This window comes from Sardina pilchardus, chromosome 20 (assembly GCF_963854185.1).
Source record: "Sardina pilchardus chromosome 20, fSarPil1.1, whole genome shotgun sequence".
In the NCBI taxonomy this organism is placed as follows: domain Eukaryota; kingdom Metazoa; phylum Chordata; class Actinopteri; order Clupeiformes; family Clupeidae; genus Sardina; species Sardina pilchardus.
This window is the reverse complement of record NC_085013.1, coordinates 16068868-16085739: the sequence shown is the minus strand read 5'-3', so window position 1 is coordinate 16085739 and position 16872 is coordinate 16068868. Positions and strand designations below refer to the sequence as shown.

At 47.5% G+C, this 16872-nt stretch overlaps 2 protein-coding genes across 3 annotated transcripts in view; one reads left to right on the top strand and one right to left on the bottom strand.

Moving 5' to 3' along the window:
- Window positions 1-429: 429 nt before the first annotated feature.
- Window positions 430-11212, top strand: adi1 (acireductone dioxygenase 1). The gene is made up of 5 exons (XM_062523044.1): window positions 430-532; window positions 8110-8256; window positions 9383-9502; window positions 10364-10543; window positions 10663-11212. Exons 2-5 carry the CDS (start codon window positions 8140-8142, stop codon window positions 10777-10779), a joined length of 534 nt encoding a protein of 177 aa, XP_062379028.1. The 5' UTR covers window positions 430-532; window positions 8110-8139; the 3' UTR covers window positions 10780-11212.
- Window positions 11213-13112: 1900 nt separating this feature from the next.
- Window positions 13113-16872, bottom strand: part of trappc12 (trafficking protein particle complex subunit 12) — a 21628-nt gene continuing 17868 nt past the window's right edge. For both annotated transcript variants that reach the window (XM_062523002.1, XM_062523001.1), the window contains exons 9-12: window positions 15823-15921; window positions 15236-15339; window positions 14633-14720; window positions 13113-14079 (exon numbers count right to left, since the gene is read on the bottom strand). In XM_062523002.1, coding sequence (XP_062378986.1) covers window positions 13837-14079; window positions 14633-14720; window positions 15236-15339; window positions 15823-15921 — 534 coding nt within the window. In that variant the 3' untranslated portion in view covers window positions 13113-13836. The remainder of the gene's footprint in view (window positions 14080-14632; window positions 14721-15235; window positions 15340-15822; window positions 15922-16872) is intronic.

Below are 16872 nucleotides of genomic sequence, written 5' to 3'. Positions count from 1 at the left end.
CCTGGAGATAACGTTCACTAAACGTAGTAGGTTGCTGAAAAACGAACCATAGGGCAACCAAAAGCTAACGTACTTAAAGTTAGCAGAACGTTATTTGCTTGCTGGGTACACACAAGTCTGGCGCAAAGTTGGTGCAGATCCGCATACCGAGTGTGACTCCTGCGCGGATCTGCTGATTCGAAAACGGATCCGGCCCAAATGTAAATGCTGTCTGGAGATATAGCAATTACGCTTTAAAAATGCGCCCAAAAACATCTAATTAAAATACTGCCCATTTCTGACTCAATTTATATTCATCATACACAATGCAATACACAATTTTGACTAGGCCTACCAAATTTCCAGTGGACCTAGTTAGCATGCAACAACAGTTTTTTTTTTCTTTTCCTGCCGTTCCTGTGCTGGAGAAAATGAACGGGAGTGGCGTGAGGTGACCCAAGCTACGTGCGTGCGTCACTGAGTCAGGACATGATCGATCGCTACCTGCTACTGCCACTGGTTGAATGGAAAGCGATTTACTTTGTTGACAAACTAAAGGTTACGACCGTAACCCAGGTTCTCTGATAGCATGAGTGAGGTATCTCACTATGGGACACGCCCTCTCGCGAGTTCCCCAGAAGCCAAATATCATTACGCCAGCCACTATTGGCTGGACGACTGACGTATGCGACGTGGAGGAGGTACGCCCACCTCCCTTATAATCCACGGCGCAGCGTCATTGCCTCAGTCTAGCTAACCAACCTCTTCTCGCCACCGGCAAGGAGGGTGGTCTGGTGAGATACCTCACTCATGCTATCAGAGAACCTGGGTTACGGTCGTAACCTTTAGTTCTCTTTCAAGCATTCGTTCGGTATCTCACTATGGGATATAGTGACTCCCGGATTGCCAGACAGGCTTGCGATCCCCATCAGTTAATCAGCGCGTCCCACAACCAGGCGTCTCAGTGCTTAGTACTGTATGCGCTAAGGTCGGGGCGGTGACATCAAGTCTGTAAAACCTGACAAACGTCGTCGGGTTTGCCCAACACGCTGCCAAGCACACATCCTCTATGGGGAAACCCTGAAATAAAGCCCACGAGGTCGACATTCCACGAGTGGAATGAGCTCGTAAACCAGCCGGGGGTTGTTGCCCCTTGGTGGTATAGGCCAGGGCAATGGCCGCCACAATCCATTGTGATAGCCGCTGTTTAGTGAGCGGTCTACCCAGGCGAGACTTCGCACAAGACACAAACAGCTGGTCAGTTTTTCTCAACTCTGCTGTTTTGTCCACATATGCGCGCAACGCTCTGACTGGGCAGAGCGCATTCAGCCGCTCCTGCTCCAGTGAGGTGAACGGTGGCGGATTGAAAGCAAATAGCTCAATCGGACGGCACGACAGTGACGGATTGAAAACCTTCGGAATGAACGCAGGGTTGGGTTTTAGTACAACCCTCGTATCACCCGGGAAAAATTGCATACAGGCAGGATTCACGGACAAGGCGTGAATATCGCTTACGCGTTTAGCCGTAGATAAGGCCACCAACAATGCCGTCTTAAGTGAGAGCACTTTAAGATCCAACTGCTGTAATGGCTCAAAGGGGGGTTGAGACAGGACATCCAAAACCATAGGTAGATCCCATGAAGGGGCCAGTGGTTTAGAGACCGGGCGGAGACGACGCGCTCCTTTCATAAACTGACGTATGAGAGGGTGCTGGCCCGCTGTTTTGTCCCCAAAGCCTACATGGCAAGCCGAAACGGCAGCCAGGTAAACTTTAACAGTGGAGAAGGACTTGTTCCTATCCAGTAAATCTTGTAGAAACGTAAGGATAACGTCCACCGAGCACTGGAAGGCTATTGTCCCTGTTTTAATGCACCAATCATTAAATACACGCCATTTGCTATCATACAACGTTCTGGTTGATGAAGCCCTAGCGCTCTGAATGGTCGCTATGACATTGCAGGGCAAGCCCGCAGCTGTCAGATTTAGCCTTTCACGGGCCAAACCCAGAGAGCCAGGCGTTCTGGGTGAGGGTGAAATATTTCCCCGTTCGCTTGGGACAGCAGGTCCCTGCGAAGTGGCAGTGGCCACGGCGGGGAGTGGAGTAACGGGATGATCTCCGCCAGCCAGGGTTTCCCTGGCCAGCGCGGGGCTATGAGGATAAGTGAGAGGCCCCGTTCCCGCACCCTGGCTAGTGTTGGAGTGATTAGTTCCAACGGGGGGAAGGCATAGAGTAGGACGTGTGGCCACTGGTGTGCCAACGCATCTATCCCTAATGGAGCGTTGCGATCGCGCAGGGAGAAAAACATTGAACATTGTGCATTCTCCCCGGACGCGAATAGGTCCACTTTCGCTTGACCGTTCCGCAACCAAATCTGAGCCATCACATCGCTGTGGAGAGTCCAGTCTCCGTAGCGGGGGTTGCCCCTGGATAATAAATCTGCACCCAAATTCAATACACCGGGGACGTGTGTGGCCTTCAGCGACAGGAGCCGTGTGCTGCTCCATAAAATCAGTCTGTGTGCCAACGTGTGCATATGAAGAGACCTCAGTCCCCCCTGCTTGTTGACATAAGCCACCACCGTGGTGTTGTCTGTCCTGACCAAGACATGATGGCCCCTCAGGACGGGCAAAAAGTGTCTGAGTGCGAGCCAGACCGCCATTAATTCTAGACGGTTTATATGCAGGGTTCGCATGTGTACGTCCCATAGCCCATTTATCGACCTGCCCTCGTGAGTGGCTCCCCAGCCGGTCAACGAGGCGTCCGTCGTCACCACTTTCCTGTGTAGGACAGCGCCCATCAGTGTACCCTCCGTGAGGAAGAGTGGGCGTTTCCAGGGCCGCAGCGCAGCGCAACAGGCTGCTGAGATTGCGACACGGCGGTGACCGTGACGCGAGGGATTCAATTTCAGCGATGCCACCCACCGCTGAATAGCCCTCATGTACAGGCGGCCGAGTGGTATGACTACCAAGGCTGACGCCATGAGACCCAGGAGTCTGAGGCAGACCCTGAATTTCACAGTGGCTCCCCTGCGGAACAGCGCGAGACACGCGCGGAACGCTTTGACCCGCTCCTCTGACAGGCACGCTCTGAATGAGACGGAATTTCAGGGACAGCCCTATAAAGGTGGTAATCTGACATGGGCGCAGAACGCTTTTCTCCCAATTTATTCTGAAACCCAGTAACATCAGGTGCTCTGTTAGGAGAGCCGTATGTTGCTGCGCTTCCTGGCACGACCGCGCGGCCACCAGCCAGTCGTCGATAAATGTAGCCAGGCGAATGCCCTGTTCCCGGAGCGGTGCAATAGCCGCTTCGGTGACTTTTACGAAGACACGGGGGCTGAGCGCAAGGCCAAATGGGAGGGCAAGCCACTCGTAGGTCACGCCTCGAAAGGCAAACCTGAGAAACTTTCTGTGGGGGGGATAGATTGGGACATGTAGGAACGCGTCCTTTAAATCTACCGAGGTGAACCAATCGCCTGGGCGCACGAAGCGCATCAGTGCGTCGTTGGTTAGCATTCTGAAGCTGTACTTTCTTAAGTATTTGTTCAGAGCGCGTAGGTCTAATATTGGGCGCAGCCCCCCTCCTTTCTTTGGAACCAGAAAATACCTTGAGTAGAAGCCGTGATGGCTCTGCTCGAAAGGAACTACTCTGATCGCTTGTTTGTTTAACAGGGAGGTTATTTCCTCCTGTAAAACACGAGCGGAGTCCCCTGTGGCATGGGATTGTACTATCCCGTTGAATGGGGGCGGGGGGGTAGCGAACTGTAGACGATAGCCCTTCGCTATAATCTTTATTATCCAGTCTGACTGCACATGCATGCGCCAGTACTGAATGCGCTCGGTTAGAGGCGAAATTACGCCATCTAGTGGCCGAGCTGGCGTGGGCTGCACGACCAGCGTGCTTATTGTGCCCAGCGTCACCGGTGGAGCTCTGGCTCCACCTTGTGGCGTTATTAGGGAGTGACTGCACACCCTCGCCACTGAACACTGCTCGTACTTTTTTGTGAGAGCTTTTTTGTTCATATGACATTTTTTGACATTCTTTTGTCGGATACGCCCTTGGCCCACGGCCTGGCTGCGCACCGAAACATTTATTTGTGAAGGGGGGCACTGGTGTGTGCTTGTGAGACACTTTTGGGGCTCGAACTGGCACTCCATGTCTCTTCTCCGCTTCGGTGGGCTGTGAACTGCGAGCGCCGCTGTGGCCTCTGCACGCCTCTTGGAGGGCGGGGAACGTGCCCCTTTGAACAGGCCCAGGAACGGGGCCGGTGTGGCTCGGGGAGGGGAGAGTGCCTGGCTGAACTCGTCCCCTCTCGCCAGCAAGGAGCGTGCTAGGCACGCTTCTTCTTCCTCGCTCCCTGCGCGGACGGGGGGTTGTGCTGACCTCCCTGCGTCGCGTTGGGGGTGAAGGGCTTTTTAGCCCAGGCACCTTTGAGCTCGGGGTTCTTACCGAGGCTCTGAGTGGCGGTTTGGGCTGGGGGCTGACGTCTCGGAATGCGGTAGTGCGGCGCGCGCGTCGCTGCATCGGAGAACGCCTGCCTGGGTGCTTTGGGAGCGGGGGCTTGTGCCTTTCTGGGGAGGCACAGCTGCAGCGCTTCGCCGTCTCGCTTCTTTTCCTCGCACCGCTTCTGCATAGTGGCCACGGCTGGTCCAAAGAGGCCTTTGGGGTCCACGGGCACGTCTAGCAGCTGAGTCTTCTCTTTGTGGGAGAGGCTGGAGAGGTTTAGCCAGCGAGCTCTCTCCTGAGAGACCATAAGGGCCATAGCCCGCCCCGCAGTTTGCACCGCACACCTGTGTAGCCGTAGGCTTAGGTCCGTGACCACACAAACTTCGTCCCAGACAGCTGGCTGGTTGGGAGAGGATGTGAAGTCTTCCTCCAGCTCGGCCTGGTAGGCCATGAGCATAGATGAGGCGTTGAGAGCTCTCACCGCCGACGCCACAGCTTTGTAGCTTTTCTCAGTCATGGCGGACTGGAAGTTGTCGGCTTTGGAGGGGAATGCGGGTCCCGAGGGGGTCATCGCAGACTTCTGGGCGGGATGGAGGTGGGAGGCCAGGAGCGGTTCAACAGGGGGCAGGTGGGCGAATCCACCGCTTTCCATGTCGGGCCATTCCAGCGCCGCGACTCCTTGAGCCGGGTTTTTCGCTGAGAATGGGCTGCACCATGACCGTGTCGCTTCCTCAAGGCACTCGGGGAAAACGGGCAGCAGTTGTCTGGTGGAGCTTTTAGCCTTCGGGAGCCTCTTTCCCTCGTAGCGAGAGGAAACGGTTTCCTTCTGGGCCTCCGGCCAAGCAAGGCCGAGCTTTGCAGCTGCTCTTTTGCAGACGTCGTGAAGGCCCACGCTCGCGGCTTCGTCAGCCTCGGTGGTGCTTTCACTTTTCGTGCCGCCCGGGCGAGTAGTCTGAGTAGCTGGAGGGAATAGGTCGTCGCCATCCTCATCCCCGAGGGATAGTAGGTCGACGGAGCCATCCTCCGAGGAGAGTTCAGCTTCACCAGTCGCGCTTAGCATACCCATTGGGCTGTCTTCAGCGTCGGACATAGGCGATAGGGCGTCGAGCTGGTCACCCCAGCTGGCGTCCACCCCTCCAGCGCCGGCCGGCTCCTGGGTGAGGGTTGCTGACTCAAGGGGAGGGAGGTCATCCGCTCCGAGCATGGGGTCGTCGCCGGTGAAATTAGCTAGGCGTGTTAGCCTGCGTTGGCGAGACCGGTGGGAGAGACGGGCGCAGTGTTCGCACACTCCCGGGGCTGTTATCGCGGTCCGGGCGTGTTGCAGCCCCAGACACGCGGCACACACCTGGTGGGTGTCAGCAGCCGCAATCTTGCTCCCACACAAGCACAGTCTAGCAAGGTCATCGCACTTCCTCGCGAGGAGGGGGGGTACTTGCGTAGACATGCTCCTTCGCTACTGTTTGGTGACAGGCTAGCGGTCGCTACTGTTAGGTGACAGACTAGCTTGGGGTACTACTGTTTGGTAACAGGCTAGCGGGGCTACTGTTTGGTGACAGGCTAGCAGTGGGCTACTGTTTGGAGACAGACTAGCGTTAGAGTTTGGGGGCTACTGTTTGGAGACAGGCTAGCGTGCTACTGTTTGGCGACAGACTAGCAGAGAGGCTACTGTTTGGAGACAGACTAGCCAAGTCCAAACCAATGCTCTTCGAAGATGAAGTAGCGTTAAGGAAGCGTTCGGGGACCGAGTCGTTACCTCGCTCTATGAACAGTTAAGCCTCCAAGCCACGAACACCTGTGTACGAGAGAGCAAGCCTCTGGGGGCGAGAAGAGGTTTTAGACTGAGGCAATAGAGCTCCCCAGTCCCGCCCCTCCTCCGAGAGAGGTGCTAGTCCGGAAGTAAAATTCTCATTCATTTCTCCCATTGACTTCTGGAAAAATTCGGATATAAAGAGTTTTAGACCATGCCTTAGGCTAACCAGCTACGATGTGACTCATAAGCATATAACTTATAATTTCGAGTGAAAAAATGAACAGAAAATGTAAAAAAAGCGAAAGGTACAAGACTGTGTACATATCTTAAATTCCGAGATAGAGAACTCAAATCCCAGGATGCTTTGCAAACGTACACACATTTCCAACATTTGCAGCCTAAAGATAGTTTAACATGGTTCCATATTAATCTGAGAAAAGAAGATGATTACTTCCTACCGTTTCCATTGAGTAAATTCAACCTTCAAGATGAGAAAACCGTTATTTTTCGGAAGACCACACATCGGTCCTGATCAGCCCTGCAGCCATTTTAAGTTTTGAAGTTCCAGCGAGACGAAGCTGGACGATAGGCGCGGGAAAAGCTGAGTACAGTTTGTTTGGCATTGCCATGGCAACGGCGATCTCTACCAATCAAAGGCTCTGCTTTCACCAGTTTTACACGTTAGGGTGTCGGGTAGTGTAGTACTCTCTCGTTAAATCGTGAATAAAGCATTGTTTTCTCAAAACAAGGTTGATGCCCCCATTAACTTTTGACATCTATATGAGCAGGTATAATCGCTTAGTCACATCGTAGCTGGTTTTAAGTCTACCATGGACGGTTACGATGTTATGCCTTATTCTCCAATTGTCAATGGAGAAATTGTATTGGATTTTTACTTCCGGACTAGGCTGTGGGCGGGACTGGGGAGCTCTATGACGCTGCGCCGTGGATTATAAGGGAGGTGGGCGTACCTCCTCCACGTCGCATACGTCAGTCGTCCAGCCAATAGAGCTCCCCAGTCCCGCCCACAGCCTAGTCCGGAAGTAAAAATCCAATACAATTTCTCCATTGACAATTGGAGAATAAGCCATAACATCGTAACCGTCCATGGTAGACTTAAAACCAGCTACGATGTGACTAAGCGATTATACCTGCTCATATAGATGTCAAAAGTTAATGGGGGCATCAACCTTGTTTTGAGAAAACAATGCTTTATTCACGATTTAACGAGAGAGTACTACACTACCCGACACCCTAACGTGTAAAACTGGTGAAAGCAGAGCCTTTGATTGGTAGAGATCGCCGTTGCCATGGCAATGCCAAACAAACTGTACTCAGCTTTTCCCGCGCCTATCGTCCAGCTTCGTCTCGCTGGAATTTCAAAACTTAAAATGGCTGCAGGGCTGATCAGGACCGATGTGTGGTCTTCCGAAAAATAACGGTTTTCTCATCTTGAAGGTTGAATTTACTCAATGGAAACGGTAGGAAGTAATCATCTTCTTTTCTCAGATTAATATGGAACCATGTTAAACTATCTTTAGGCTGCAAATGTTGGAAATGTGTGTACGTTTGCAAAGCATCCTGGGATTTGAGTTCTCTATCTCGGAATTTAAGATATGTACACAGTCTTGTACCTTTCGCTTTTTTTACATTTTCTGTTCATTTTTTCACTCGAAATTATAAGTTATATGCTTATGAGTCACATCGTAGCTGGTTAGCCTAAGGCATGGTCTAAAACTCTTTATATCCGAATTTTTCCAGAAGTCAATGGGAGAAATGAATGAGAATTTTACTTCCGGACAAGCACCTCTCTCGGAGGAGGGGCGGGACTGGGGAGCTCTATAGTGGCTGGCGTAATGATATTTGGCTTCTGGGGAACTCGCGAGAGGGCGTGTCCCATAGTGAGATACCGAACGAATGCTTGAAAGAGAACCCTCCCTTCATCATACATCAACAGTCAGCGATGGATGCATGGTTCATGGACGACTCTGATGAAGACCAACGATTACCACATAAACTTGACCCAAACCAACCGGTATCCCTAGAGGAACTGCAGAAAATCGGAGTTTTCTATTGGAGGGTGGGTAGGTGGTGGGAACGAACTTTACTTAAAGCGTTAATATTTATAGGTTATAATAATAGTAGTGTGCTGAGTCATTTCAGCTGTGTTTGGTTAACCAGCGTGTTTATATCTGAAAGGGGTTAGTGGTTGCGCGTAGTGGACTTTAGGCAGCTAGCACGTAGCGTTATGTAAGGTTGGTTGAGTTTTGCCAGAGGTCTGTTCGAGATTTGTTTCGATATTTTTATTATGTGTATGTAAGGACTCGTTTGAGTTTTGCAATAGCTAATGCACTGTGGACTTATGTCAGGTCAGCAATCAGAGAAATACGAATATTTAGCCTACCTAATTTGTCTCGGACTCGTTGAGTGACTTCGAGAAAAAAAACATGTGGTGGCCATTCACAGTAATTCACAAAGTGTTGTGTAGCTACTGTTTTGAAGGGGTTTTGAGGAAATTCATATGAGATTTATATGATAAAATATAAATATGAGCGATAAAGTGAAGGATGGGCTCAGGCCATCAAACAACTTTTGCAATCTCACCCATGTGTATGTATCTTACCCCTGTTCCTAGAAATCGTTACTGCCACCCAGCGGCTCCATGTGTCACTACACCCCCTTACTTTGACCCCGTTTACAAACCATGTCAGACCACAACAAAATCTTAAATGAGCTGATTCACTACAACAACATACATACACCATGCAATGTTTTAGAACTTCAAATTCAAAAGCTAACAAACTTTTACAAGTGTGACACTTATGAACCAGCCAAATGTAGCTTTGAACTGAATCGTTCAATAATTACCTGAATGTTCAAGCCACTTTGGATGTGTTGGGCGCATGCACAGACTTCATCCGTTGGAGACTAAATGCCAGGAAAGGTGCCTTGCCAATATTTTATTAACAGTCACATGAAAACGAAATGTACTGCATGTGTATGAGTACGAGTTGATTTAGTAGATAGTATTGTAAATGTTAGAGCCATAGAAAATATTTCAGATTTGTTTATTATTTGTATGAGTATTTATTGGATCTGCTGCCATAACGGTAAATATGCTGACCATCCAGTTTTCAAAGATCCAAATCTGATCTAATGCACTAATTTCTAGTTGGAAAATTGAAATACGTTTTCTTCCTTTACAGTTAAATGCAGACATCTATGAAAATGACCCAGAACTAGAGAAGATCCGTAAAGAGAGGGGCTATTCATATATGGACATCATAACTGTACACAAGGACAAACTCCCCAACTATGAAGAAAAGGTAATTGCATACCCCTGTGTGAAGCAGCACTAGGAGTTTGGTCTAAAACTGTTGGCCTAATCACCTAATCTACCAGCAAAAACCCCCATTGTTTTTGCACTTGCTCATGATCGCCCCTAGCGGAACTGCAACAGGAACTGCAGGTACAATGGAGTTAATAGCGAGTGGACCGGCTCTCCCTAAATGGGCTCTGGTTTCATCAACAGTACTCATCATGTGACCTCCAATCATGTGACCCCTACCAGTGTAACCAGTCACAAACTGGGTAGCCTGCCCTATATTAAGGAAAGTTGACCCTGGAAGTTATTCTGTTCAGTTTATGAGAGAGGGTTAAAGTCTCTCATTGACATTAATGCAGTGAGGGCTTACTCTGGTCTGCATAAAGGGAGGGGACCCCCCCCCCCCCCCCCCGCAATAATAGAAATTAGCGGAAGTTGTTGAACGTTTGCACCTCTTGCTCCGCTTTAACCCTCGCTGATATGACTATCCGGATCATTCCTAGTTCTGTGCATGCTCACTGGTTTTCTTATTGACCCCGCATATGTAGGAACTGTCCCGTTTTGCTCCCATACTAACAAATTGCGTTGCTCTATCTTGGTTAGTAATCAAGGATCTTTGGTAATATTACTTTGAAGTGAAACTTTTTCATATTAAGCGTCAGTTTTATTAGGATTCAACAAGAGTTATAATCAATTCATATATTTCCATTAGCGTGCGGAAAGCTTCACGATTTCCTTCGACCACTTCCAGTTCCCCCATTGGTCTTGAGAAGTGTGATGAGGTGTAATGGGTGTCTCACTAATTCCCCATTAGAAGCAAATGAAGTTGGCTTCATGGCTGTGACTCTCTTTTCTCCTACAGTTGAAAATGTTTTATGAAGAGCACCTACACCTGGATGAGGAAATCCGCTACATCTTGGATGGGACAGGCTACTTTGATGTCAGGGATAAAGATGACCGCTGGATCAGGATTGCCATGTCCAAAGGGGACATGATCACTCTGCCAGCAGGCATTTACCATAGGTTCACCATGGACCAAACAGTAAGGCTCAGCCCCTTGAAATTGTATTGTATCACTCCAATTTTAGCTATTTTAAAGTTACTATGGCTTGACATGGCCTTCTTTAACATGTTTTCTCTGTTGTACTTTTATTCTTCCAGAACTATGCAAAAGCCATGAGGCTGTTTGTGGGGGAGCCTGTGTGGAAGGCTTATAACCGGCCTGCTGATGACTTTGAAATCCGCAAGGCATATCTGAGCTCATTACAATGTGCTTAAGTGTCATGTGGTCTGCCCGACACTTGGGGAACCACTATGGATGGACTCACTAACATTTACAGCTCAAGATCTACTAACTCTATTGCCTTGTTAGAGTGCTTGGTAGGGACATCTCAGTCACAAGAATGTTGATTACTCTAGTGTAGTAATGTTTGCGAAATTGTACAAAATACTATTGTACACCCTTTATGTTTTGTAAAGATGAATAATTGGCTCAGATTGCTGCCTATAATTGCAGAATTTACACACGTTTACATAAATGTAGTAGGTCTGTTGATTGTGTGCAAATGTAGAATGATTTGTACTCAGGTACAGTGAAATAAATGTCAGTGTTGTAAGTCTTTGTTGTAGAAATTTAGGCTGTTTTCACCAGACTCACTCACTTTATTTTATCTTTACAAACAGATAATAAACAGCATCGGCAGTCAGGAAACCATGCATTTGCTTTTGTTGTATAAATGTACACACTGTTTACCACAGCCAATGTAGAAAATGAATGTCATCCCCTCTCCCCCGTCGCTGATTGGCGCCCCCGTCCTGATGGCTGAGGGAAACGTGAACGCGCTGAGAGGAGCCAGAATAGTCTTAGTGAGATGAAAATGAGGGAAGAGAGTCGGACGGGGTTAGGCTAGTAGAAATACTTTAACCCTTGAAGATTTATATTAACAGCATTCTAGTTTGAATTGAACTCTGCTGTGTTGCAGGACAGGTGAATTTGGTATAAAGCTTCTATGGTGGAGAGGGATTATTCTTTCTAGTTTATTCTGACATTACAGCCTCCTTTGGTACTGTCACTGACTCACTAGACTTAATAGGCCTGGTAAAGTCCTGTGTGTTGATGACGTGTACCTCCCAGCAGTTGTGACTGCGCATCAATGACGCGCGTGTTTGACACACGCACATGTGCATGGAGGAGCATACCACTTCCTTTACTTTAAGATTTCAGCACACCAGACACAGTGTAGTGCAATATGTACAATATCTGAATTCAGTTCTTTTTCTTTGATTATTTGGTCTGCAGAGTTTTGTTTTTCCTACTATCCCTTGAGCCAGACCTAATTTTGGTCGATCGATACCATTGAGGGGAATTAGTCTCATAGTGGTTTTTGACAAGGTGTACCACCCTAGAATTAGAAAATATGTGATGGCATTGCATTTGGGGTAGCTTGTTGTGTTTTATCAGATGGTTTATGTCCATTGTATGTCTATGGAGGAATACTGTATCTTACAGGTGAATAGGTCATTTTTACTCACAGATATCCTTACAAGTCTTCCACAACTGGCTATGTACATACATCGATCAAGTCAATATTTTTATATTAAAATATATATTGTTTTTGTACTGCACTACTACTTATGTAAATAACATTATCTAATGAAATATGCAATATTTTGCACTACATTATTAGTAGAGAAAGATAAAGTCAGATTCACAATTCCTCTTTTTGTTTTTCATTTTGGACATACAGTATTAGAGGGAAATATATTTATTAATATTAACATAATTACAGTTATTATGTTATTGAATAGATCAAAATACTGCATATAGCCATTAAAGAAAATCTATTATCGGCATATTTCCACTCTGAACCAGACATCTCCACTTCTGGTACTTACAAACACTTAAGTTTCCAGATATATTCCTATATGCTGGAGGATATTTTATAGAGAAGGTTGTTCATATATGATTTGTGACCCATAGTATGGAAAACGAACAAAAGTTATGGAATATATATAATCTGGGTTTTCAGCAAATGAATGAAGCCATTCTAAAAAAAAAACAAAATAACATTTCACTCACATATGTCACAAAAACGAAAAGTTATTTTGAACCTGACTATCCAATGTTAGGATTTCTGTACTTGAAATGATTGCGTATTTCACTAGATAATGGCTCACTTACCGTACATGTGTATGTATAGTATTTCAGAAAACTTTCAATACCAAACAATATTGACATCAGCTGCCAAATGTTTGTTGGAATATCTAAGATTTGTAGACTATTCACTTGTAATACATCCCCTCATAAGCGTACAGTAGACATAAACAGGGTGATAACACACAAACAGCTACTACCAATGCAATGCTATCACTTCTTTTGTAACTCTAGGGTGGTGTACTGTACCTTGCCAAAAATTTCTATGAGCCTTATTCCCCCAGATGGTACCGACTGACCCCTCTGGCTCAAGGACTATCACTATACGTCTTGATGTTCCCCCTGCAGTCCTTACACAGTTTAAGGGATTACTTGTGTCCTGCTAGATCACAAATAAGTATATGCACAAATGCTTCTTCATGTTCCTTATGAATTGTGTTGTCATGAATACCACATGTATATCAGTACACGTTTATTTGGATGAACATGATAACTTTTAAAATCACAAGTCATACAGTACAGATTGTGATTAAGATTAACACAGAACGTAAACAGCAATCAGCATTCAAGAATCATTCACATAATATTACAATTTAAGAGGTCATCTTCATACTTGATTCTTTTATTGTTATAAAATATGTACATTTTTGGATGATACAAATACTTTACATTCCTTTTTTTTTCATGAGATATGTGCTGTTTTACCTAGACCAAATACTACGCCATTTAGTGTTCAAGAAAATAAACAGACTTTAAAATGCGACTCCATGCGCAACTCATCCTGTGGCGGATTACTGCTATTGGTTTAACGCTTTGGTCTTGGGATCTCTCGCCCTCTGAGAAGCTCTTGTGCTTCTGGTGAAGCTTGAGCACGTGTTGGGACAACAAGGACTCTCTCTGGTATTTAGTGACACATTCATCATCAACAACTCCCGATCATCGCCCCCCCCGCTCAGCCACCGTCAGACCACCAGTTGCACCCAAACCCAACACTAAAAACTAACAAACAAACAAGGAACATTAGGCTTCACAGACGGCCAGGGAGCCGGCACCCTTTGGCCTGTGTGGTAAGCGAGTTAATGCCCAATCAGGGGTCCTGCCTGGCCCTGGCTCGGCCTGCTGCTTTGGGAGACCTCGGTGACCGTCCGTGGCTGAGCGGCTGGCTGGACGGCCGGCCGGCCCTAGACCAGCTTGAGACACTGGGTGTTGAAGCTGTCCCCTTCGCGGGCGGCCACCGCCTCCAGCAGCGCCTGCTTCTTCTGGGTGCTGCGCGACGACTCCAGCTCGTACATGGTGGTGAGGTTGAAGAGCACGCTCTCGTGCAGGTAGAGCGTGGGGTCCTGCTGCACCAGGCTCTCCAGCTGCCGCAGCGACTCCTTCAGACGGCCCAGGTAGAGCAGGCACACGGCCGCGTTGTTGTTGGCCTGCAGATGGACACAGAGTGGACCGGAGTTAAGAACATGCCAAAATCACACAACCTCTTGATCCTGCATTGTTAAACATGTAGAAAATGTATTAATGTGTTAACCACGATACATATAATCTCCACTCCAATTTCATGAAATACATGTTCACAGATGTGTATTGATTGTTATGATACCGAGCTGTTCAGTAGCAATTGCTTTTGGTACTACAAATAATAATGCTACCTTATTATAAATGTTATAAAATGGTCTCCTTACAGTGTGGCACACCGGAGTCCCATTTTAGATTGTTGTTCTTAATGTGAGTGTTTTACAAAATGTCTTTGTATTGAGAGGAGAGCTGGCATATTTGTTTGCTAATCTTTATCCAAGTAGGAAACAAAATTGTGATGGCTTTGTGCAATGAAAGAGCAGGGCAACTATCCAGGTAGTATTCCCATCTGAAGCCAACCAAAACAAAGACTGGATGTTCTGCCTGCTATTGAGATTGTATCACCTGTGTAAAGCTTAGAGCTTTCAAAATCATTTAAAGGAGTACAGATGAAGTACTTACCACAGGGTTCATGGGATCAACCTTCAGTACTTCAGCGAAGCAAGTGTGTGCCTCTGAATAGTTATTCTGACTGAGGTAAACGAAAGCCCTGTGAAGTCAAAGTGTGAAAGATATAATCACACACTAATAACGAACATTCAAGAAGTACAGTTTAAAACGGAACTTTTAACACACAAACACAGTTGACAAGTGCTAAGTGTTTCACAGGTTATGGTAAAAGTGGATGAGTAAGAATACATTTGCAAGTGAATAATTGAAATCTCCAGTAGCAAGATTGCACAATGCACAAGGCCCAAATAGAGTGATACACTGTGACTGTGTCCGTAAGTCATTTCACTATGGTATGAGGGAGAACACACACTCACACAGACACACACAGACACACACACACACACACACACACACACACACACACACACAGGCATACAAAGACACACACACACACACGCACGCAGACAGCAGACACACACACACGCACATAGACAGACACATACAAACACACACACACACACACAAACACACAAACACAGACAGATACATGCAGACACACACACACACATACACACACACACACACATACACACACACACACACACACCTTACCTATTCATCAGCACTGAAGTATCCTGCATCTGCCCCCCTCCCTTTGCCTGGCAGGCCTTTTCCACCTCCTGGAAATACTTCTCCGCAGTCTTAATGTCCCCAATCTAATAATAAAAGATGATAGCAAAACAATTATCGCTTTGGGGCAACTATCGCACGGTTCGCCGAGCACCGTCTGCTGTTATCATAATCTGAGTCGACGTGCTGCAGAGGCGCGAGCTAACAGATGAACACAGGGCCTGGGTCTGAGACCTTATCTCCTCTGTGCTGTACTGGCTATCAGCTAGCCACGCCGCGCACTGAGATGATGACACAAACCGCGTTGGGCTTCACGATAGCCCCGGACTTTGAGGAGTGGTTCGTAAAGTCCCGATTAAAAGAGGCAATTTTAGATTAGGCACCGGCGGGGACAGCATGCGTGATAGCGCGGGCCGGGCAGCTCAGAGGGCACCTGGTGGCACCATTAAAGGGAAAATAGTCCTCCGGTAAAAGGCGCTGAGTTGGTGTAAGTGAACGAGGACAAAGAGGGGGGGGGGGGGGGGGGGCTGGGGCTGGGGGGGGCTGGTGAGGCTAAGGGCCACAATTACCTGCAGGAAAATGCGGCCGATGCCGCTCAGCAGCTGCACCCTCTGCTGGGGCTCGTAGCGGATGATGGAGTGGTACGTCTCCACGGCCAGCACATAGTCCTGAGAGAGAGAGAGAGAGAGAAAGAGAGAGAGAGAGATAGAGAAATAGAGATAGAAAGAGAAATAGAGAGAGAAAGAGAGGGAGCAAAAGACAGGGAAAGAGAAAGAGAGAGAGAGAAAGGGAGTGAAAGAAAGAGAGATAGAAAGAGTGAGAGAGAGAGAGAGAGAGGGAGAGAAAGAAAGGGAAAGAAAAAGAGAGAGAGAGGCACAAAGGAGCAAATAAATCAATGGTCCAGGTCGTCACATGGGGGATGTGGTGTGTGGGGGTCGGGGTGAGGGACTGTCCGTGCTGCAGCTGCTGCTGGTGGCGTCCAGAGATCACTCATGTGGACGCCCAGATAAATGCTGAACCACGCTGCTAGTTGGCCCATCGCTCAAGACAATGGGCCACACCTGCAATCTATATTATGGGCTTCTCTTGCCTAGCTCAGACAAAAGGGCTGATAAGTGAGCGGCCGGCGTGGCCATGTTTAGTATGTTGAGTGTTTAAAAGTATGGGTGCAGGCTGCTGATGTGATCTATGCGGACTGATCATATCGGAGTTGATATGTGAATAGCTGGGCATGCATGTGCTGTACTAGGGCTTGGCCAGCAGATGGCTCTCTATGCCAGAGAGTGAGCAACGCTGAGCACACAGTCAGGAAATGACAAAGAAACAGCACTGCTACTTACTACCACAACAATGTCACCAGGACTGATCACCAGCTGCTCTGCTTTATGGTGAAAATATCTAACAATTTGCATATTTGTCTTCATATATAGAATGGAATAATAATATGTAGAATGAAATATTCCATGTTACCTAGTGAATGTTGGGGACACGTTCAGAACTGCCCATAGAGGGATGTTCTGTGAGACTGCAGTCAGGTCCGACTGCATGGAGAAAGACTGTTGACCAGTTCCTATGGCAGTCACACCGTGCCCTCATGTAAAGGTCTGTTAATCATGTCT